Source organism: Neomonachus schauinslandi, chromosome 13 (assembly GCF_002201575.2).
Source record: "Neomonachus schauinslandi chromosome 13, ASM220157v2, whole genome shotgun sequence".
Taxonomy (NCBI): Eukaryota; Metazoa; Chordata; class Mammalia; order Carnivora; family Phocidae; genus Neomonachus; species Neomonachus schauinslandi.
The window spans coordinates 90,524,099-90,546,981 of record NC_058415.1 but is presented as its reverse complement, the minus strand read 5'-3'; the positions used below and the strand labels follow the sequence as shown (position 1 = coordinate 90,546,981).

Here is a 22,883-nt window from a genome sequence, read left to right as displayed (position 1 = left end):
CGTGACGGTGTCTTCTCCCAGGTTCTGCAGTACGACTATTATGGGGCCTATGGACACCAGGCGCACGGAGACCATGCCTACGGCCGCCTGCTTGGGGACGAGTACACGTTCGACTTCCCGCCGCACCACGACGTGGTCAGTGCCGAGTCCCCTGCCCCCATCCCTGGTGGAGCCGGAGGCCCCCGTGCTTGACGGACTCCATTTTGAGGAGGAATCTGTGATGTTTTCCCGGCCTCCTCTGTACCAGGGCTTGGCCCGCGGTTAGGCTGAGGGCAGTATTACTGCTTCCAGGTGGGCTGGGGCTGGCTGTGTGGCCCCAGGCCAGGGGCTGCCCTCCCTGAGCCTCCATCCCTCCTGCCCTGGAGCTGTTCTGAGGCGAGCTTTCGTGAGACCCTGTGAGTGACTAGCTCCTTCCTCCAGGCCCAGCGTGGTGGGCTTTTACCTGTGGCTCTCACACAGCAGATCCGGGACACAGAGATCCCAGACCGGCCCCTCCAGGGGACAAGCAGAGGGTCTGTGGTCTGGGGTTTGCGTGTGGCCCCTCTGGCTCCGGAAGTGGGCAAGTGAGGCTGGTCAGATGGCGACCCCAGCCACTCATTGCCCCGGCCCGAGTGCCTGGCTCCTGACTGCTGCCGGGGTGGGGGTGACAAGGACTTGGGGCCCAGCCACCCTCTGCAGTCTGCACCACTCAGAGATGTTCTCATGGGCAGTGTCTACAGAAAACAACACCAGCTGCCACGCGGGGCGGCCCAGCCATTTGGTAAAGGGATCACCCAGTAGAACATGGCCCGGCCTGTGTCCTCGTGGCTGCCCCGGGAGAGGGAGCACGGCCTTAGCCGCCCCCTGAGGTGGGCGTGAAGCCAAGGCCTCCACCTGCGGGTGCCCGGCCCAGGGCGGCCTGGGAAGCAGCCGCGAGGAGGAAGGCAGCCAGCCAGCTTCCTGGGTGTGTGGCCTCTGAGGTCACCTGGGGCCCTGGCTCAGAAGGGCCCTGCACTGGGATTAACACTGCTGTCGCCACCTTGAAACTCTTCATACTTTCGGAACCAGGGCCCACGGTTCCATTTTGCACTGGGCCTCACAAATGCTGCAGGTGGTGCCGTGATCTCCCCCAAGCTTGCTCTCCTGGTGAAGGCACCGGAGGAGGGGCTTGGGAAATGGAAGCAGAAGGCGCGTGCGTCCGGAAGCTCCCGGAGTCCCTGGCACTGCCTCTCGGGGAGGAAAAGGGGGCTCCGTCTGGCACTTCAGGGCCGGCAGGACGTCTGGCCCTTGGGGACGTGGGAGCTCGGAGGGGATGCCAACTTGGCTTGATGGCTTCATCCAGCCTCCACAAACACGTCTGAACAGTCCCGAAGCATGAAACACGCACTTGTTCTCGACGTTGGCAACCTCCCCAGTCCGGGGAGACGAGAGTCAGCCTGGAGACTGTTTTGGGTTTTGCTCTGCAGCCCCAGCAGCGTCAGTGAGGGTCCCGCAGCGCCTGACGGGTCGCAGGAGCTCCACAGAGGGGAGTGGTGTCTGCAGAGGGGTGGAGGTGCGGCATCGGGGGTTCAGGAGTGGTGCAGCCCGGGTGGGGTGCCAGCCCTCCCAGGGAAGCCCGATCGGGTCCTTGGCTGGTTTCCCTGGTGTAAATACTCTCACCACTCACTCCGATACACCCACGCGGCGCCACTGGATGCGGAGCTGGGTGAGACACACACCGCTAGACAGACCTGGCCCTGGGCACGTCTGTGGTCTTCCCGCTGGGGAGCCCCCTCCCCCCCCCCCCCCGCCCCCAACCTCGTCCCCTCCCCGGGCCTCGAAGGGCACTTAGCGCGAGGTGGCTCGCGGCAGTTTCCTTCTCAGAGATGGTGGACGGACCGCGGGGTGGGGGGAGGTCACACAGGTCCCTGACCCACAGTGAGTGCTCGGTGGGGGGTAGCTTTGCTGCTACAGTTTTCTCTTCTGTCATAACAATAAGATTGGCGCCTCTGCTTGGCAGCTGGGTGATGTGTTCAGAGCAAAGAAGCAGGGGTGAGGTGATGGAAGACCAAGGAGAAAAACACACGGATAACACGGGGCTTGAGGACCTGGCTGGGGCATCTGTAGACCATCAGCAGGGCTGTTGGGCTCTCTTTTTAAAAAAACAGAACAGCTTTATTGAGCTAGAATTCACATACCATACAGCCCGTCCCTTTCAAGTGTACAATTCCACGTTTGTTAGTGGACTCCTGGGCAGAGCACCGTCCCCACCATCGGATGTTAGAAGACCTTTGTCTACCTGCAGAAGAAATCCTGGCCCGCTAGCTGTCACCCCCCGCCCCCCACCCTCTCCCCACCGTGTCCCCACCCACGGGCGGCTACTAAGCTACTTCTGTCCCTACAAGTTCACCTCGCTGGGACACTTCAGAGCAGGGACTCATACGGTGTGCTGTCTTTCGTGACTGGCTTCTTTCACCCAGCACAGTATTTTCAAGGTCCATCCACGTTCTAGGGCGTATCTGTGCATCACGAGTATTCCATTACACGGATATACTGCAGTGTGTCTGGTCATCTGTGGATGGACACTCGAGCTACGTCCACGTTTCAGCTGCTGTAAATAGTGTCGCTACGACTGTGCGTGGACAGGGGTCTGTGTGCACCTAGGTTTTCATTTCTCATGGGTAGATACTAACAGTGTTGGTGAACTAAGGTTTGTATGTGGTGTGAGGAAGGGCTCCAACTTCCTTCCTTGCGTGTGGCCGTCCAGCTTTGTCAATACCATGTTTTGAAGATTGTTGCTTCCCCCCGCCTTGCCATGGCCTTGACATTCTTGTGGGGAATCAGTGGACCATAAACATGAAGGCTTATTTCTGGACTGTCAACCAGATTCCAGTGATCTATATTTATATCCTGTGTTAGTGCCCCTCTGTCTTGATTACAGTAGTTTTGTAGTGAATCTTTAAATTGGGAAGCGTGAGTTTCCCAGCTTTGTTCTTTTTTCTCAAAATTGTTTTAAGTGTTCTGCGTCCCTTGCATTTCTGTATGAATTTTAGGATCAGTTTGTCAATTTCTGCCAAGAAGCCAGCTGCAGTTTTAATGGGGATTGTGTGGAATCTGGATCAATTTGGAGAGCATTGTCATCTTAGTACTAGTCAAGTCTTCATTTTATAAACATGGGATGTCTTTCCATTCATTTAGGTCTTCTGCTGTTTCTTTCAAAAATATTTGCCAAGTGTTTAGAGTACAAGTTTTGCACTTTTGTTAAATTTATTCGTAAGTATCTATAAATCCTTTTTGATGATGTTAAGTGGAATCATTTTCTTAATTTCATTTTTGATTGTCCACCGTCAGTGAAATGAAAAACAAAACAATAGTTTTTATTTGTCTGTTGTACATTGACCTTGTATCCTGCTGTCTTGTTGAACTATTTTGTTAGTTGTAATAGTTTTTTAGTGGGTTCCTAGGATTTTCTATATGCAGGATCATGTCATCTGCAAATAGAGATCATTTTACTCTTCTTTTCCAAGCTTGATGCCTTTTGTTACTTTTTCTTGCCTAAGTGCTGCCCTGGTTAGAACCTCCAGTACGATGCTGAGCAGAAGTAGCAAACAGCTGTCTTGTTTCTGATCTTAGGAGGAACGTTTTCAGTCTTTCCCTGCTATCGTATGTCAGCCGTGGAATTTTTGCACATGCTTTTAATCAGGTCGAGGAAGTTCCTTCCTATTCCTAGATTATTGAATATTTTCATGATGAAGGATGTTGGATTCTATCAAATACTTTCTCGGCATTTATGGGGATGATCACATAGTTTCTGTTTTGTGTTTATTAGTATGGCACATTCCATCAGTTGATCTGGGGATGCCCAACCAACCTCCCATTCCCAGGAGAAATCCCTCTTGATCATGGTGTGTATTCCTTTTTACATGTTGTTGGATTTGGTTCACTAGTATTTTGTTGAGGGCATTTGTATCTATTTTCATGAGGGATATTGGCTTCGTTTTCTTACGAGTCTTTGTCTGGTGGTCTTTGTCTGATTTTGGCATTAGGGTGATGCTGGCCTCATGGAACAAGTATTTCCTACTCTTCTATTTTTTTGAGTTTTGCAAAGACTCGGTGTTAATTCTTCTTCTAATGTTTGATAGAATTCACCAGTGAAGTCGTCTGGGCCAGGGATTTTCTTTATAGGGAGTTTTAAATTACTAACCCAATCTCTTTTTGTTATGGATCTATTCAGATTTTCTATTTCTTCTTTAGCTTTAGTTACTTGTGTCTTTCTAGGAATTTGTCCATTTCCTGTCTCACGTGTTGTCGGATGGGTATGTGTGGTATCCCCTTATAATCCTTTTATTTCTGTAGGGTGGGTGATGTTCCCTCTTTAGTTCCCAATTTAGAACTTTTGAGTCCTCTCTCTTGTTTTCTTTGTGAGTCTAACTGAAGGTCTGTCGATTTTGTTGATCCTTGCAAAGAACCAACTTTCCTTTGCTGGTTTTCTCAACTTTTCTATTCCCTATTTCATTTATCTCCATTCTAGTCTTTATCATGTCTTTCCTTCTGCTTGCTCTGGTTTAATTCACTCTTCTTTTTCCAGTTTTCTCCAAGTGGGAAGCTCAGGCATCGATCTGAGAACTTCTTCTCCATGGAGGCATTTGCAGGTGTGAGGTCACTGGGAGCACGGCCCTGACTTCGTTCCCTCCATTTCCGTGTACCACATTTCCACGGGCAGCCTTCTCCAAGAATTTTCCAATTCCCCTGTGAATGTTTGCTTTGATCCTTTGGTTATTCAGGAGTGTGTGGGTTAATGTCGCTTATATGTGAACTCTCTAATTTTCCTCCTACGATTGACTCCTAATGAAATTCCATTATGGTCCAAGAACATGCTGTGTGTGATCTTAATCCTTTTGAATGTACTGCCTTTTTTATAGTGTATGAGCTCCCTGGAGAGCGTTCCCTATGCTTGAGAAGAATGGGCATGGTGTGCTCCAGCTGCGAGGGGGAAGGGGGCCTCAGAGCAGGTGTGCGGCAAAGAGCCCAGCGCCCCATCCTCCCGAGGACGCACATCTCAGAGCCCTCATGGCATCCCTCCTCCCTGGAACTTTTCAGATCAAGAAAGAGTGTCTAGCCTGCAGAGGGGCCGCTGCTGTGTTCAACATGTCCTACTTCGGGAAGTTCTACCTGGTGGGCTTGGATGCGAGGAAGGCTGCCGACTGGCTCTTCTCTGCTGATGTCAGCCGACCCCCTGGTATGACCTCCAGAGGACCATGCTCCTTTTCCACTCCAGTGCCAGGAAGAACTCCATGGGCACAGCCCTGGGTACCTACCCTGGCAAGCTGACCCCGTCCACTCTGGGCTCCTCTAGCTCATGGCTCTGCCCCTGAGGCTGGCCCCATGCCCCTGCATCTAGACCCCTCTGCCCCCATTGCCAAGTCCCAGCCCTTAGGACCCCAGCACCTTCCTCCATCCCTCTTCCTGCCCTTCCTTCCCCTCCTCCCTCCTTCCTTCTCCTTTACTTTGTTCCAGAAAGGATACAAGGCAGCAGGCCTTCAGGAAATGTCTCCTGAGACTGTGGAGCCCATTTAGTTACCCCCATAGGAATGCTCTCCCCAAACAGGGTTTCCAGAATTAAATGAAAATACAGGATGCTCAGATAAATTTGAGTCTCAAGTGAAGAAGGAACAGTGTTTTTGTATAGGTGTGTCCCATGTAATATTTGGGATATTCATCTCCTTTTTTATTACCCACCCTCTACCTACGTGTCCATCCACCTAAAAAACTCACCCACCCCCATCTGTATCAGTGCCCTGGGGCTGCTGTAACAAAGCACCACAAACTGGGTGGCTTTAAATGATCGAAACATATTGTCCTACAATTCCAGAGACTAGAAGCTCATCATCAAGGTGGCAGCAGGGCTGTGCTCTCTCTGAGACCACGGGTAGGACACTCAGCAGCCTCTCCAGCTCCCGGTGGGGCCGACGGTCCTCGGGGTTCCTTGGCTGTGGCTGTATCCCTGTAGTCTCCGCCCTGATGTAACACAGGCTTCTTTCTCCCTGCGTCTTCTTCTTCTTATAAGGACACCAGTCATACTGGATTAGGGCCCACCATAATGACCATCTTAACGTGATTGCATCTGCAAAGCCCTATTTCCAAATAAGGTCACGTTCATGGGGTTGGGACGTCAAGCTATCATTTTGGGGGACGCAATTCGGCCCATTACACCATTTCCCCAGCCAGCCAACCCAGCTGCCCACTTACCCACGCACCCACGTACCCTCTGCTCACCTCCTCTTAAACCTCCTGCCGATCCACACGCTGCCATCTGCCCCCCAACCCCACCCAGCACCCCTCCATCCACTTTCCCCTTCACCCCTCTTCATTCATCCATCTGTATGGTCACTTATTCAACAGACGTCAGGAGCCTCTGCTCAGCCAGCAGGGGCGCACCAGAGTGAGTGAGACAGGATCCCTGCTCCTAGGAACTTTCCAGCATGGTGGTGGGTGTGTGGGAGGGTGGGATGAGGAGAGTCCGGGTCCCGGCTTGAGGCATTTCAGGAAGAAAGAAGCTCCACTCTTGATCCTTCCTCCTCGGGGGATGGCAGCGCTGGGGGACCTGCCCATCCCTCTCTGGGCCACCGGGTCGTGGTGTCACTGTGTGTCACTGTGCGGAGACACCTTTCGAGAGCACCCCGTCACGCGGTCCTGCAGACTCGTGTGAGCTGAGCGGCTCACACGCTCTGGATCTTCCTCCTGCCCCCAGGCTCGACCGTGTACACCTGCATGCTGAACCACAGGGGCGGCACCGAGAGTGACCTGACCGTCAGCCGCCTGGCCCCCAGCCCCCAGGCCTCCGCCCTGGCCCCTGCCTTTGAAGGTAAGCGATGCCCCGTGGGCTGAGCCGTGCTGTGGCCTGTAGCTGCTGCTGGCGGGCCGGACGGGGAGCGGGGTGTGGGCGGCTCTGCCATCACCCAGTGCGCTCGCAGCGGTCAGGGCTGGGGAGATGAGAGGCCTCGGTTCAGGCTGAACGTCGGCTTTGTTCAGGCAGTGATGCTGGGCTGTGAGTACTCCGTGATTATGTCCTTGAACCTGTCCGTACTGTGGTGTTTCTGAGCCCACACCGTGGGCGTGCTCAGCTCGTCTGCCCAGAACAGAGTGAGCTGGGGAGAAGGCCGTGCCTCCCACTGGGCGATGTTAGCTCCTTTCTGCCACTAGCCTCTCTGCGGAATCGACTTTCATCTATGCTGAACCCCAACTCCGGCTGGGGCAGGTCCTTAGAAGATATGCGGTTCAGTGCTCAAGCTGTTACTGGGTGGCCCTCTGCAGTGCCTTCAGGTTTGCTTGCATGCCTCCAGGGACAGTTAACTCAGTACCCGTCTTCCCTGTCTGCACAGCCCCACTGACTGCTGCACTGAGCCAGATCTGCTTCCCATCACTTCAACTCCCCGCCCCTACCCCCTGGTTCCTGCGGGAGCCATCTCATCTCTAGTCCTGTTAACAGTCTCCCGCTATAGGGAAGAAGAGAGGTGGCTGAGAGTCACAGAGAGCGGGAAGCACCCTCCTTCTCCAGGAAGGGGCCCCATTGCCACCTCTGAGAGGCTGGATTTGCGGAGGAGAAAGGTGTCGACTGTGCGTGGGCTGACTGCGCCATCCAGGGCAAGGGTCAGTAGGCTGGACGTGCTCGGCCCGTTCTGAGAAGCTGGTGGCAGCCCCCTGGCTCCGGGCCTGGCTCTGTGCTGCCAACAAATGCAGCTCACGCTGCGTGGGACTCGGTCAGGGTCCCTGGCCCGGGCGAGGGCGCTCCGGCCTGGGCACTGGGAGAGGGGGGCGGAGCGAGAAGGAAGCGCGCTTGAGTCAGGAAGGTGCATGACTTCAATACTAGTTCCTGAGCACTCCCAGCGTGCGGCCTGTTTGAGGCACCAAGGATGGAGTCAGGAACCCAACCGAGAAGGTTCTGGCCTGCATGGAGTTTGTATTTCTGGTGGGGAGCAGGGGTGGTGGGACAAGTTTGCCCCGCTGGCCACGGAGTCCTTCGGGGTGGCTTGGGGGGCAGGTAGGGCGTGGGGGGCCCTCCCTCCTGCCACTGCCGGTGCAGAAGTAAGGAATGCAGTGGGCTCAGCTAGAGCACATGTGCTTTGTGAACGAGCTCATCTGCCCCTTCCTTCTCCCGGTGCTCACACGGAGCCTTTACCCTCAGGCAGAGGCAGGGGATGAACGGGGCTGGCTGGGGCCTCCAGGATCTCAGGGTATGGACAGACCACCGTATGGGCAGACAGGCCAGGAGGAGACCGTTAGAACATCGGGGTGGAAAAGAGCGGGACTATGGAGCCTGTGGGAAGTAGCTGAGCCAGGATGAGGAAGGCTTCCTGGAGGAGGTGACGTCTGGCCTGAAAGGGGGCTGGGAAGAGCTGGTGGAGAGGTCAGCAGGGCTGGAGAAAGGCTGGTGGGAGCTTTGTGCGGCCCTCACCCCCGAGGAGAGGGGAGGCCCCGACACAGACATAGCTTCCATCCTTGCAGAGCGAGTGGAGCTGGGGCTGCAGGGCAGAGGGACCCCAGTGAGGGTGCAGAGGGTCCACGGAAATCCTGGGCCAGGCCCTGCCACTGACTGACTCTGTGGCCCATGGCTCCGAGCCTCAGTTTCCTCATCTGGAGCATGGGGACCTCGCTGGTGCCCTCCACGGGGAGCTGTAGTGAAAACCCTTTGTAAACTGAGCCACTGCCCTAGGGTGTGCCCATGATACGCCTTTCAAGATGATTCCGGTGGATTCCTGGCCCTGGTCCTTGCCAGGGCTGGGGGAGAGCAGGCTCTGGAGCAGAGGGAAGGGAAGGGTGCTGATGCTTAGGGAGGTGTTTTTCCCAGAGTCTGGTGCCTCCAAGTTCGCCTGGGAGTGAGGGAGGGAGGGGTTGGCACTCTGCCTGCCAGTGGAAGTGTGCGCGGCGAGGGAGGCGCGAGGACGCCTGCGTCACATCCTGGGCGGCTCTGGAGCGTGCTGACGGGCCCGGGGACATGGCCAAACATGAGAAAGCGGCGGCGTGCGGACCTTGTTTTATTTTCAGCCTGAGAAACTGTACCATTCCTGCCATGAATATGCATGTCTGTTCAATATGCATGTTTCAGACGGGGCTTAATTACACCTGTTACATCAGATCACCAGTAAGTCAAGAGGATGAGGTGATTTGCATTCGATCAAGGTTGTGTACAAAGCAGCTGTCAATCCTAAACGTGATCTTGCTTGATCTTTTATATCACAAAAGGAAAACGTGCTCGTAGGAGGCATTTCAACAATACTGAGAAATAGAAAATACAATCTGCAGCCCCCAGCTCCCCAGCTGGAGGCTGAGCCCTGGACTCTGTGCCCGCTGACCGCCCTCTCTGCCACGTCCGCTTGAGGGCTGGGCCTGGAGCTGGGCTGACTGGCCTCAGGACCAAGCATTTTGGGTCTTCGATGATGGACAGCTGCCCAGAAAATGCCAGGTCCACCCGCCGCCACCTCTTGGGCACCGGTGGCCCCAGGAACTCGCGTCCTTCAGGGAGGGGCCTCAGGGGGCTTCAGAGAGTCACAGCGTGTGTCGGAGGCTGGGTCAGAGGACACTGTCGCAATTCCAATGTCCTTTAAGAGTCCTCAGCCCAGGGATGGGGTGGGGGGGCCTTTGGGGGCTGACTTGTCTTTTTGGCTTCTGTCTCCCTTTGTGCTCATCAGTTTTAAGAGAAAAGAGAAAGAGAGGAAACGTGATCAAACCTGGCCAGTAGATTTTTTTTATCCAGTGGATGCTCTCAACAGCCCTATAGGAGCCGGTGTGGCTCTGCCCATCTTACAGATGAGAAAACAGGCTCAGACAAGAATTGAGGCCAGTGAGTCACAGAACTGCCTCTGGGCCAGGCTGGACTGGTGCCAAGACTTACATGTTCCCCAAGACAGGCTCCTCCTGGGGGTGGGGTAGCATCCCTGCGAAGTGTGTCTGTGGCAGGGATTTGGGGAGCAGCCCTTTCTGCCCAGCCCCATGGTCCAAAGGATGCAAAGGTGCGTGCAGGGTAGGGTCCTGGCTGGAGGGAGATCGTGGGGTGGGGACAGGCAAGGGGGCAGGCCACTGCGGGGAGGTGGTGGAGGTGCTCTGCAGGGTTGGGGTGGGGTAAGTGGGCTTCCCAGAGGAGGGGATGTTTGAGCTGGATCCAGGAAAATGAGGAAGTGGCTCAGGTCCTGCAAGGCACTAGTGAGTGGGAGGGCCTGGATGAGCATGTGTCCTGGCCCAAGAGTAGAGCCAAGGGTGTCAGAACCAAGTGCCTTGTGAGGGGGCGGGTGTCACGGGGCAGGCTCTGTCAGGCCAGGGGAACACTTTGAGACCATCCTGAGGGCTGTGGGAGTGAGGGTGGGAGGTGGTGAGGTTGGACTGGCATGGAATTGGGGGCTGGGGCCAGGAGGGGACAGATCCAGCCATCGAAGCCAGAGACGGGCTGCAGCCCGAACAGAGCTACAGCCATGCGCGCAGAGAGAAGGGGCTCAGAGGCGGCTTTGGGATGTGAGGATGAAGGAGACAGCAGGGCCGCGGGTGACCTCAGGGCCTGGCCATTTGCCAAGAAGTTCCTGCAGCTCTGGTGTTCAGGGAGGGCTTCCTGGAGGCTAAGGCCTCTGAGTTGGATCTGGAGGGGCAATGGGATTAGGGGAGCAGAAGAGCACACAGCACATGGGGTGCCAAGGTCAAGAATGTCCCAGGGCTCACCTGGAGGAGGTGGGGAGGAGGGCGGTGGGGACCACAGCCCCTGCGTCTGCTCCTTCCCCTGTGGGGTGGGAGAGGGAGGAGGGCCCCAGTGCCAGCCTTCCGTTGGTGGTCCCCAGCCCAGCCCAGGAACCTCCGATGAGAGCCCCCACAGCAGGTGCTCTTGGAGGGGCAGAGAGGCCCAGTACCCCTTCATCCCCAGCCCTCGGCCACCAGCGGCACCCTCCCTGGCCAGAGAAGGATAGTGAGGCGTGCCTACTTTTTAATTATGGTGGGGGGCTGTACCACAGCTGTGGGGGAGCCCCTGGGAAGGGCCAGAGGAGGGCACTTAGGAGGATTCTCCAGCCTCAGGAGCCCCCTGGCCATCTCCACCGGTGCCCACTGGCTATGCCCGGGTCCGGGGGTGGTGTTGGGCCTGCGGGGGCCGATGCTCAGAGCCAACAGTGTCCAGGGCCGAGAGAAGCAGCTGCCATGCAGGACCCCGGGAAGAGGATGCCTCCCAGGGCAGAACCAGCTCTGCTCCTGGCTCTGGGCCACTCCTGGGGGCCTCTCCCATGGTGGCTGTGTCCACCTGGCCCGTGAGGCCAGCTCTAGTCGCATTCCCACTGTGCAGATGGAGAAGCGGCCGGGAGCTCTGGGATCGCCCGGTTCCACTGCTCTGAGGCTGGGGACCCTGTCGGAATTAATGAGGAAGGAAGGAAAGAGGCAAGATGCGCAGGGAGGTACCGAGACAGCTGAGATGAAGGAGGACCGCACCCCCAGGCCCACCTCCCCTGGTTCCTCCGGGAGATGGGGGGAAGTGACCAGTGAGAGCCCGCCCGCCCCGGCACAGCACCCCCTGCAGATGAGATGTGTCGACCTTCAGCTGCAGATGAGAGTACCGAGGCTCAGAGGGGCTGTGCGATGGGCCCACAGCTGTCCCAGGTCCCAGCTCCCCAGGGCAGTGGCTCTCCCAGGACGCTGGGCCGAGGCGGGCTGCCCTCCATTCACCCCTACCCGGTGGCAGTGTGGCTCAGGCCATGGACTCAGAGCTGGACAGATTTTCTACCATGTGACCTCCATGAACCTCAGTCTCCTTTTCTGAAACCCTGGGGTGGTGACCAAGCGTCAGCCTCCTAGGGGGAATCAAGGGGATATATTTTTTTAAAGATTTTATTTATTTGAGAGAGAGAGTAAGCGAGAGAGAGAACACGAGCAGGGGCAGAGGGAAAGGGAGAAGCAGACTCCCCATTGAGCGGGGAGCCCGATGTGGGGCTCGATCCCAGGCCCCTGGGATCATGACCTGAGCCGAAGGCAGATGCTTAATGGACTGAGCCACACAGGCATCCTGGGAATCAAGGGGATATTGCCTATAAACCCGGCCCGTTACCTGGCCCCAGCAAGTCCTGCTATGGCCAAGGGGGGACCTGGAGATCAGGGGCCAGGGGAGTATGGAGTGAAACGAGAGCCAGAGAGGAAAAGAGACTGGTCCACGCCTGCCCAGCGCTGATGACAGATGGAGCAGCATCCCTCTGGCGTGATGGTGTTGGGAGCTCTTCCCCTTTCCTGGATCAGGAGCCCTTTGAGAAGTGGGTGAAAGCCTCAGACTCTCCGAGAAAAGAGCTCCCTTGGCACGTGCAGCCCTCGGGGTCCTTCATCCTGGCCTCCAACCCCCGCCCCCTGCTGACAAGCCAGGGCCCCCAGGGAGGGTCGCTGTGCTCTGGCTTGTGTGGTTCACTCTCCAGAAAAGAGTCAACCCAGAGGCCTCGGGCTACGCCTCGCTGCCCCCGCCATCCTGAGTCCGGTGCTTCTCTTCCAGGGGATGGCTACTACCTGGCCGTGGGCGGGGCCGTGGCCCAGCACAACTGGGCTCACATCAGCACGGTGCTGCAGGATCAGAAATTCCGGTGCCAGCTCATCAACGGCTCTGAGGACCTGGGCATGATCAGCATCCAGGGCCCGGCCAGGTGAGGAGCCAAGGGGTGCACAGCCCCTGGGACCCAGCCCCGGGTTCCTCCAACCGGGTCCTGTGGGCAGAACCACTGCGGGTCCAGAATGGGATGTTCTGGTTCGCTAGGTGCTCTGGTGAACCCAGAGATGCCATGCCAGATAAATCGTTTTCAAAGCACTAGAATACAGAAAAGCCCTTATTGTGAGCGTCAGACTCAACCATACGGTGACTCAGCATCTGAGGGCTCAGGGGTCACAGAAGGGCCTGTGGGGGGGTGGGGGGAGTGTCTTTGGGTCGCTGACTCAGTCTAGGAGATACTGATGCCATCTCAAAGTGGGCACAGCCAGGCTGGGGTTCTCCCTGCCACTGGGGCTGAGAGTAGTATGGACCTGAGGCCACTGCCCCCCGGGCCCAAACGCCTCCGTGATCACCTCCGGTGATTAGGCCTGCAGATGGGTGATCCAATCATTCGTTCATTCTGTATTTGCTGAGCTGCATTCCCACCCACGAGGAATCGGAGCCTGCGAGGTCCTCAGATGCTGGCTGTGCGTGGAGCCACAGAGGGGGCTTAGGCAAAGGGGCATCCGAGCAGCTGTGCGCTTTGGAAAGATCCCTCCAGCTGGGCTCCAGGGAAGGGACTCAGGGGTGGGGGACCAGAGGGGAAGAATGATCGTGTTAACAACCACCAAATGGACACCTGTGATTTGCCAAACCCTGTGACGACCTCTCCTGAAACTACGGTTAATAGCCCTTGCAGGTGGTTCTAATTGTTCTTGTTCTTTTTGGTGAAGAAACAGAGGCACGGAGAGGTAGAGATCTTTGCCCAGGGTGGCACAGCTAGGTAGGTGCTCGATCACTGACCCCAGAGCCCAGTGTGCATCAGCGCGGGGGAGACGCCTCTTGAGTGGTGGACCCTGCCAGACTGGAGAGGTGCAGGTCCAGGCAGGGAAGGAAGGGCACATGTCAAAGGAAGGATGTATTCCCAAAAAATGGTGGGAACAGCTGGTTGTCGAGAGGGAAGAGTGGGCCCCAAGCTGCACGCTCAGACCCTGCCCTAGGGTCCATTTTCCCGGGTGCCTTAGAGCTGACCAAGCCAGCAGCTCCCCGGCTGGGTCCTGGACGGGCCAACCTCCCCTCCCAGACTGTGTTGTAGCTGTTTTTGTGTGGGCATTGTTTAGGGGCGCACAGCAGATGGACAGGACCTGCTCGCTGAACGAATGTATAGAATCTGAGTAGGTCATATACTTTAATGTTGATCGGCTTCTGTCAAGTGTTTGACCAACATCCACTAAGAGAACATTTGGGCAAAGCCCTGGAGGAAAGAAATGAGGAATCAAGCTTTGGAGCTCTGGAGGGACGGTGTTCCAGGCAGAGGAAACAGCAGGTGCAAAGGCCCTGTGGCAGGGGTGTGCCCATGTGTCTGAGGAAAAGCAGGGAGGCCAGCTGGAGCAGGGCAGTTGGAGGTGCACTCGGAGAGCAGAGGAGGTGAGAACCTGTAGGTCCAGGGGCTGTTTCCCCGAGTGAGGCGGACTGAGCAGAGCAGAGACATGGTCGGACTTGGACTTTAACGGGGTCTTTGATGCCGGGCGGGGGAGGAGGCCAGCAGGTGTGTGAGGAGCCTCAGGGACCAGAGAAGCTGGGACTTCAAGGAGGGAGCGTTGAGCTGTGTCCAGGTGGCCAGTGGATCCAAGTGGGATGAGGACCAGAAACTGACCATTACGTTTGGCAGCGTGGTGCTTCTGGTGGCCTCGAGGGTGGTTTGTCGGATGGCTGGGTGGGGGCATGTGGAGCCAGGAAGGGAGGAGAGGAACCTGGAGATCCGGTGGCGCGGTTTTCATCTCTCCCTGGACCGGCCGGCTCCCGTCTGTGGGCGGAATGGGGCCGGGGGTCCTGGCCGGTCCCTGGGGGAGCCTCCACTCCCTCTGCGCCTCAGCCTGCAGTGGGTTATTTTTAGCGTGGGGGAGGCGGGTGGGCAGGGGAGGGAGGGTGCAGGCAGCCAGATCAAGGCAGGGCCCCGGGGGGACGGGCCAGCCTCCTCTGCCTCATTAGAAGCAGCTCCATGCGGGCGCCGGTGACAGCCATCTCATCCCCCTGGTAATTCCTGAACTTCCTGCTCCAGAGTGTCCTCTCCTTCAACAACAGCCCCACGTCCCTGCACGAGGGTCAGCCTTGCCAGCTCCCCCGGTGGGGCTAGACCTTCGGAGTTGTCCAGTGGGAAGACAGCACCCGGACCGTGGGCCATGCTCAGTGACCTGCTGTCCGGTAGAACTCTCTGGAAACATTCCGTAATTGGGTGGTCCAGTACGGTAGCCACTAAGCTGTAGGTGGCCAAGAGAGGACATGCTCCTGGAAGACAGGTCTCAGGTAAACTCCTAAGCCTGATAGCCGGATTCTGCGGGGGGTGGGAGAGCAACCTCTGCCCTCGGGGAGCTCACAAACCAGCCTCCTGCCCGTGGGACCTGGGGGCGTTAGATGGCTAGGTCACTGCCCCAGGACCCTTGACATGTGTCTGGCCAGACTGAATATTTAATTTTAATTCAGTTAAACTCAAGTGGCCATGTGTGGCTGGGGGAGACCGGGCAGAAGTGAATGATCACTATCGCAGTTTCTCACTGCTGGCTCACAAGAGCCCTGGGAGGAGGCATCACTGTCCCCGTGGAGGACGGGGTGAGGGCGAGGGGTGAGTAAGGGGAGTCAGGACTTGAACCCGCGTCTCTGGCCTGTGCCCTCCAGCACCACCTGCTGCCTCCCTGGTGGAGGGACAGCCTCCTGCGCCCCAGCCCACGTTCAGCAGACCTGTGTGCCCGCCCCGTCAGTAGATTGGTGCCCAGAGCTACCCCTAGTGCTGCTGAGCCCCTTCAAACCCTGAGCCCGGGCGGCAGCTCCAGGCTCCTTCCCCTGCAGGGACACAGGCTAGGAAGACACCGGCCGCCCCCAGGGCTGCAGAGAGGACATGCTCCTAGAAGACTGGGGATGGGTTCTCTGGGGGCTGGCACCACGTGGGTGCGGGGGGTGTGTGTTACATAAGGCACTGGCAGCCTGCAGCACGCTGGGCACCTCGAGCCGGCGTGGGTGGGCAGCTCCAGCACCGTGGGGGTGGAATTAGGGTGGGCAGCTTTCTGAGCTGCGGAACCTTGCAGCCCCAGCACCTGCTGGTACCCCTGCGCGGGGCTGTCTCCTGCCAACGGGGAGCCCACCCTGGGGCACAAAGCTGGGCTGTTGTCAATCAGTTCTATTTACCGTGTGCCCTTCTGTGCCGGGCACGTTGGGATAGGAGCCCTGTGGTCACAGGGTGCCTGGTTTAGGGAGGGGGGGCAAGTACAATCCATGTGAGAGGTGTCCTGTCGGGAAATGTATCAGAGCTTCATGACCCACATAAAGGACACCTGACCCAAACTCAGGGAGTCAGGAAGGGCTTCCTGGCGGAGGTGGCAGCTGAGCCGAGACCTGAAGGATGACAAAGGCTTAAACAGAGGCAGGGGACCTGGGTGTTATGCCGAGGAGTGAACTAAGGCCTCGAGGGAGGCCAGGGTGCAAGGGGCCCTGGAAGTGAGGGTTTCCATGGATACTGAGGGCTTTGGGCCCAGCGAGGTCTCAGGTAAACTCCTAAGCCTGATAGCCGGATTCTGTGGGGAGTGGGAGAGCAACCTCTGCCCTCGGGGAGCTCACAAACCAGCCTCCTGCCCGTGGGACCTGGGGGCGTTAGATGGCTAGGTCACTGCCCCAGGAGCCATGTCAGTCTGGTCTCCACACAAGCTGGGCTCACCGCCCCCATCATTGTTCCTGGCTTTTTTAGTGGACTGTATTTTTGGCTCGTGTTCATCTTGGTATGCTTTTATGAATACCCTTTTGTCAGTCTGCCCTACGAGTTCAGGGACTCGTCCTGCTCACTGCTGTATCCCCAGCGTCTTCCTGGCCTGGGCCTGCACCCAGGAGTGCTCAGCAAGCGTTTGTTGACTGACTGACTAACCGACTTTGTTCTTGTTCACAGCCGGGCCATTCTCCAGGAGGTGCTTGATGCAGACCTGAGCAATGAGGCTTTCCCGTTCTCCACCCACAAGCTGGTGAGAGCCGCCGGGCACCTGGTAAGTACCTCCTGGCTGCCGTCTCCTGAGTTGCGGGCAGCGGCAGTGTGCCTGCGGCTCGGACTTGGGAGCCAGTCTGTTGACTTCCCTAAGCCACCACTGTGAGGTGGGGACTAGACGTTCCGGCCCACAAACTGGTGGGAGCTCGGAAGGCTGACGGGTCCAAGTCAGGCCCCCCCACCCCGCCCGGTGCTGTGCCCAGTGCCCGGCACCTGCTGGGGGCCTTGCTCCCAGGCTTCCGCCAGGACAGAGCCTGGCCTTGCCACCTGCACAGCCACCCGCCACACCCCCTCCTTGGAGGCACAGGCCCCCGGGGTCAGGGTGCTGTGTACAGCTTCCACCACATAGGACACGGCTGGGACAGCAGAGCTCCGTGCCTCTGAGGAGGTGCCTGCCCTTCCCTGGTGTTCTCCCATCCCTGCCCGCCCAGCCCTGTGGGTGCGGGAGGAGGAGGGGCTGCTCCGTGGGGTGGGGGTGCGTACCCCCCACCCCAGCCCCAGAAAGCCCAGATCCTGGGACCCAAGGCTTCTGGAACGGTGGACAGTGTCAGGCTCCCTTGGAGCCGGCTCTGGCTGGAAGCTTCCTCGGAGACCAGGGGCCGGCCGGGGCCAGCTCTAGGTCAGCCCGTCGCTTCCCTCCGTGTCCTTGCAGGAAGTTAAACATCCTGATCTCCGTTCTGACTTCCCGAGGCCAAGGGGAGGATCAGATGGTCAAGGTGCCCTCAGCCACCATGTGCTGGGGGCTTGTGGGCACCAGGCGCTGCTCCAAGCTCCCGGCACACACATGGCCCACGTCATCTTCCCAACGATGTGAAGGTTCCATGACGAGGTTTCTCAGCCTCGGCACTGTGGACATTTGGGAAGATACTCTGTGTTGGAGGCCGTCCCAGGCCTTGTAGGGTGTTTGGCAGCATCCCTGGCCTCCACCCATTCCATGCCAGGAGCACCCCCAGCTGTGACAACCGAAAATATGTCCAGATGGGAACAAGTGTCCCCAGAGGGCAGACTCACCGGAAGGGAACTGCTTGTCTGTGATTATCCCTGTGGTGGTCAGGCTGTCTGCAGTCGTGGCCGGGTGAGCTGACCCAGGCCCTGCAGCAGCTCTTGATGTAGGAAACCGAGTTTGGAGACGGTGAGGGACTGCCCGAGGCCTTCAGCTAACCAAACAGAAAAGCACACAAATACATGTCAATAAAACGGACGTGGCCGTCAGGGGACGGGTGGATGGACAGCTGGGCCGGGGGGTTCCTCTCCTTGTCCACTTCTCCATGTTCGCTGGGGGTTTGGTGGGGAAAGTGCCAGGGGAGTTGGTGAGGAGGGGGATCCTGGCCCGCGGGGGGGCTGGAGTTCCAGGACCAGCCTGGGTCCTGTTAGCAAATCAACAGTGTGTGCTGAGGTCTGCAAGGGGGGCTGCCAGAGAGGGTGGGGGACAAAGGCTGCTCTGGAGCAGGGGAGTACTGGCTGGGCTCTGTTCCTGCCTTCCTTCTCCGGAGGGAGCTAAGGGACAGGAAGCTGGGGCAGGGGGGGGTTCCTCTGTCTAGCTTGCTTCCTGCCTCCTTGGTGCAGAGCTGCCTGCCAGGACCAGAGAGGGTAGGTGTTTTGAGAAAGTGGCACAGCGTGACCCCAGGCCCTGGCCGGCATCCAGCAGGCCCTGACTGCAGCTGGGCCGTGAGTTCCCATGGGGACTGGGTTCTGGCTTATGGAGGTGTGAAGGGGAGTTGAGAGGCTTGGCATCTGCTCGGCCTGTGTGTGGCTCAGGGGTAGTGGGAGAGAGGACCAGGTGGGAAGCACTTCCCTTCCCAGCCCAGGCCGCTCCAACGAGGCACCTGGGACGGGACTTGTTCCCGGCCAGGGGACTCCAGCTGCCTCCTTCCCCTGGGGGCCAGCCCCACGCAGCCCTGGCCGCCTCCCTAGGCCTGGCCCGTGGTGGTCTGGCTGCACCTTGTCCGGCTGGGCCTGGGAGTCAGGCTGGGTCAGGTCTCGGACCGAGGGGAACCCCTCCCTAGGGTAACAGGTGGCCCAGACACAAGGTAAGGGTGCCCTGAGATGCCTGGGTCAGGGTGCAGGACACCCACGGGGCTGCATCTCCTCACTGTCTCCTCTGGAACAGACTTCTTGGCTTTGTCAAAAAGGATTTTATTACTTTGTGAACAAATGTTCAGTTTCCAACCATAAGTGTGTGGCGCGGTGGTGAAGCGGGCAGGGGGCCTGGAGGCAGAGCTCACTGACCCCTTCGGGTGCAACCCTTGAGCTCTCCAAGCACGAGATGCCGCAGTCTGGCTGGAGAGATGGTAGGCATCACACTGGGAACGTTTGTGAGCCAAGAACAAGGAGATGGAAGCCAAGCCCAGGTCAGCAGTTCAGTGCGCCTTACAGAACCTTCTCTCCCCGATCTCTGTCCATGAAGCTTAAAACAGGAGCAGGACCATCCACAAATACAGTTTGTGCACCCAGCTTTATTCTCTGGCGGTGGTTGTAACAGTTTTCTTTTTTTTTAAGATTTTATTTATTCACTTGAGAGAGCACGAGAAAGTACAAGCAGGGGGAGAGGCAAAGGGAGAGGGAGACTCAGGCTCCCTGACTGAGCAGGGACTCGATCCCGGGACTCCAGGATCATGACCTGAGCCCAAGGGAGACGCTTAACTGGCTGAGCCACCCAGGTGCCCCAGTTGTAACAGTTTTCTGGTTCCTTTAAATATTCTCCGAGAACCACTTTGAAAACCTGTGTGATCCTCCCTCAGCTCCTCGAGCAACGCCCATGCTTAGACAGTCCTTGTCCTGGGAATAGCCTGGTGAGGAGCTCCCTGTTGATGGTGGTCCTTTTATGACTCTGATTATTGACCTAAGGCAGATTCCTCAGACCCAGAGACAGGTGTCCCAGGTACACAGTCCTGGCCTTCGGGGTCATTCCATGCAGTGTTCTTGCCCATTATTTGGCATTTTCTGTGTCCTCCCCATGCCCGGTGCTGGGCCAGGCCTTCAGGGGGAGAGTGGGCACCAAAGTACAGAGCTTCCCAAGCCGGGTCCCGCCTGCGGGAGACTGGCACCCTCAGCTCACATTGGGCCAATCCAGGTTCTCACCTGAGCCCTGGCATTCTAGCCTAAACTGCAGGATCCATTCCTAGTGCTGAGCGTCCTCTCCCCACCTCCGCCCTCCCCGATCCCCCACACCCCCCACCTGGCTCTAGAATTAATTCCAGACACGTTGGCTGGGAGGCCCCCAGGTGCCGGGCCCAGAGCTTGACCCGGAGGCTCTGGGGTGGAGGAGGTGGGCTCCCGCCCTCCCCAGGCTCACAGCCTTGCTGGGGTGGGGGTGGGGGCGGGAAGGATTCTGCAGCACCGTGCACCCTGCATCGGGCAGGAACACGTTCCTGGGAGGCGTAATAGAGTCTTGGCAAGACAAGTAAATGTGAGAACAACAAGATGGTGGAGAGGATGTGACTTGGGCCTCTGGGCTGGGCAGCAGCATGCCTGTGCTGGGTGGGGAGGAGGTCTGCCCTGAGACGGGGTCCCCCATGCCCCTGCCCCCTGGCCCCCTTGGCAGGACTAGAGGAACCCATGCCCCGGGGTGGCCAGCAGAGACTCCTTCCTCTCCCCTGCCCGGCTAGAAGCACACTGCGGTTCCCTGTGGGGGACCGTGCCCACCAGCACCCAGGGCCAGGGCGACGCCGCCTCACTCCTCAGAACAGCCCATCTCCAAACACACGGATTCACTGTCCTGCAGGGTCACTCCTGCATCCCTGTCCTCAGATGCTGTGGGGACCCTAGGGGGATGGGCAGTTGGGTAAGTGCCTGGCTGAAGCATCTTTGTGCAGAACCCTGCCTCCGAGCCTCTCGTCCTTCCTCTTCCTCCCCCTCCTCCCCCTCCTCCCCCTCTCTGCTGCTCTCTGGAGGTCACATCTAGTAACCTAGAGGTCAGGTCACTGCCCCTGCTCTGTGACCCCCTAGGGGCTGGGAGTCCCCAGGTGACCCTGGGGGGCCCAGCTCCTGAAGATGAGGGCCATGGGGGCAGGAACATTCGAGGATGGGACGCAGCTAAGGGTGTGGTAGGTTGGTGCCCCAGACGCGCCGGGATCCTGCCTCCCGATCCCACATTCTCCTGAGGGCCAAGGAGGCTTGGGCAAAATGGAGCGAAGGCCTAGTTTCCTCGGTGTTGATGTTACGGGTTTTGCTGACCTCCACGTGGCCCAGACCACACGATGGTCCAGGATGGTCCAAGCCTAGGGCACAAGGGCTTTGCATTCACTGTCCAGTAAGAGGGGTGGGGAAGTCCGCCGGGCAGGGCCACAGGTTGTGGGGGACTGGGCTGCCCCCAGGCCCCGTGGTGGCCTCACAGGCAGGTGGGGAGGTGGGAGCTGGGTCAGCACAGAACCCAAGGGTCAACAACAAAGTCACTCCGGTGTTCAGCAGAGCTGGGGGCCTGTAGGCCTGGCTTCTAGGCCCGCCCCGGCCTTCTGGGACCACCTCTCCTAGCCTCGGTTTCCCCACCCGCAACACAAAGCCTAGACAATATCTAAAACCTTTTCTGGGCTGTCTTGTGAGTCTGTCCAGACAGCCTGAATTCTCTCTGAATCCAGGGGGATTTCCTATTCTCCCAAATAATATCTTGCACTGGCTTCAGCACATCCTGGCGCCATATCCCTCCGTGTGAGGGGACGCTGGGGCCAGAGGGTGGGCTGGGCCAAGTTCGACGGGAGGTAACTGGATCCCAGCCAACCAGATGCAGGAGAAGAATGTGTGCCTGTGTAACGGGTAAGGCCCCCTGGTTGCAGTGCACGGAATGATGAGGGCCAGAGCCCAGACTGCACCCGGGCTGAGGGTGGGGGGAGCAGGGCCCTGCCCGCCGTGACCCACACTCACGGCCAACAGATGACCCCGGCTGAGCGGCGTCCCCGGCTCAGTGCCGTCCTTGTTTTGCAATAACACCCCAAGATGCTTGGGCCCCAAGCTTCCATGAGGCTTGCATTCCTAGAGGAAGAACAAGGGGCGGAGGGAAGTTGTCCCCTTGGCAGCCAACTGACCAGATGTCCTTACCTCCCACGTTTTGGCCTCGAGGCCAGCAAGGTTCCCGGTGGGAAGCGCTCTCCCCGCGTGGTGACCAAGGGAGACATGGTGTTCCTGGCGCCTCGGCCCGGGACAGGGGGCCCCTCTGGAAAGCAGCAGGCTCTGGGCTGCAAGCTCGTCGCGAGGCACAGCAATAAAGTGATTTTCTTCTGAAAATTAATTTCAGGGCAAAAGGACATTGAATTTCTTCTCCTGATGGTATGAGGTGCTTGCAGGGGCACATGAGGATTCGCTGAGTTCAGGATGGAATGTTCTCCCACCTGCACAGGGTACCTAGCCGATTGGAGGCTCGGGCCTCCCTGCAGAGCCTCGCGCAGGGCCGCCCATGCCTTCACGGCACCCGCATTTGCCAGTTGGGTTTTAGCCGCTGCCTAAAGTCACTTTGCACGAGCTGTGCAGATTCGCCGTGGCTCTGGAAAGCCAGGGGGCCGTGGGCGGGTCCCATGGGTGCTGTGGAGAAATCCGCATGGCCACAGCCACTGTTGAAGGCGTCCCCCTGGGGAACAGGGTTGTCTTCTTGCCGCGAAAGCGTCAGGTCAAGGCGTGGCTGGGGTGAGTTTGGACGGCTCTGAGGGACCCCGGGGCATGAACTTCGGACATTCCAGAAGTTCCTCCAGGGTGGCACTCCATCCTTTCTCAGCAGGGAACGCTGGGTATTCTGACGCGACAGGCCTGCCTTGCTCTGTGGGGGCAGACAGCCGTCTTTCTCAGGGATGAGCCATAACTCTGATCGGTGACTCGGAACCTGTGGTTCCAGGGGCGGCTGGCTGGGGAGGAGTGCTTTCCACTGCCGAGCATAGCGGGAGGGTCTGTGGCCCATTCCAGGCTTCCCGGGGCCTGGAAGAGGGACCCTGAGGGTCGGACAGTCTATGGAGTTTTCAGATCCTTAGAGAGGGTCAAGTTCTCGACATGTGACTTGAATATCCTACCTTTTATTAATTCTTATTCTTGGAAATTAGTTTCCAGTCATCTTTCCCCCAACCCCCTCTTCCTACCACCAGCATCCCCACCACTCTCCCTGCCATCCCCACCACCTCCTCCACCATCAACACCATCATGCCCACTACACCATCTTCACTACCATCCCCACCACCCTTATCCCCATCCCCACCACCTCCTCCACCATCATACCCACCACCATCC

At 58.2% G+C, this 22,883-nt stretch overlaps 1 protein-coding gene across 1 annotated transcript in view; it reads left to right on the top strand.

The window, feature by feature from the left end:
* SARDH (sarcosine dehydrogenase) overlaps nucleotides 1-22,883 on the top strand; it is a 61,163-nt gene that overhangs the window by 27,359 nt on the left and 10,921 nt on the right. The window contains exons 14-18 of the mRNA XM_044920555.1: nucleotides 22-135; nucleotides 5,059-5,197; nucleotides 6,710-6,823; nucleotides 12,461-12,608; nucleotides 16,584-16,677. Coding sequence (XP_044776490.1) covers nucleotides 22-135; nucleotides 5,059-5,197; nucleotides 6,710-6,823; nucleotides 12,461-12,608; nucleotides 16,584-16,677 — 609 coding nt within the window. The remainder of the gene's footprint in view (nucleotides 1-21; nucleotides 136-5,058; nucleotides 5,198-6,709; nucleotides 6,824-12,460; nucleotides 12,609-16,583; nucleotides 16,678-22,883) is intronic.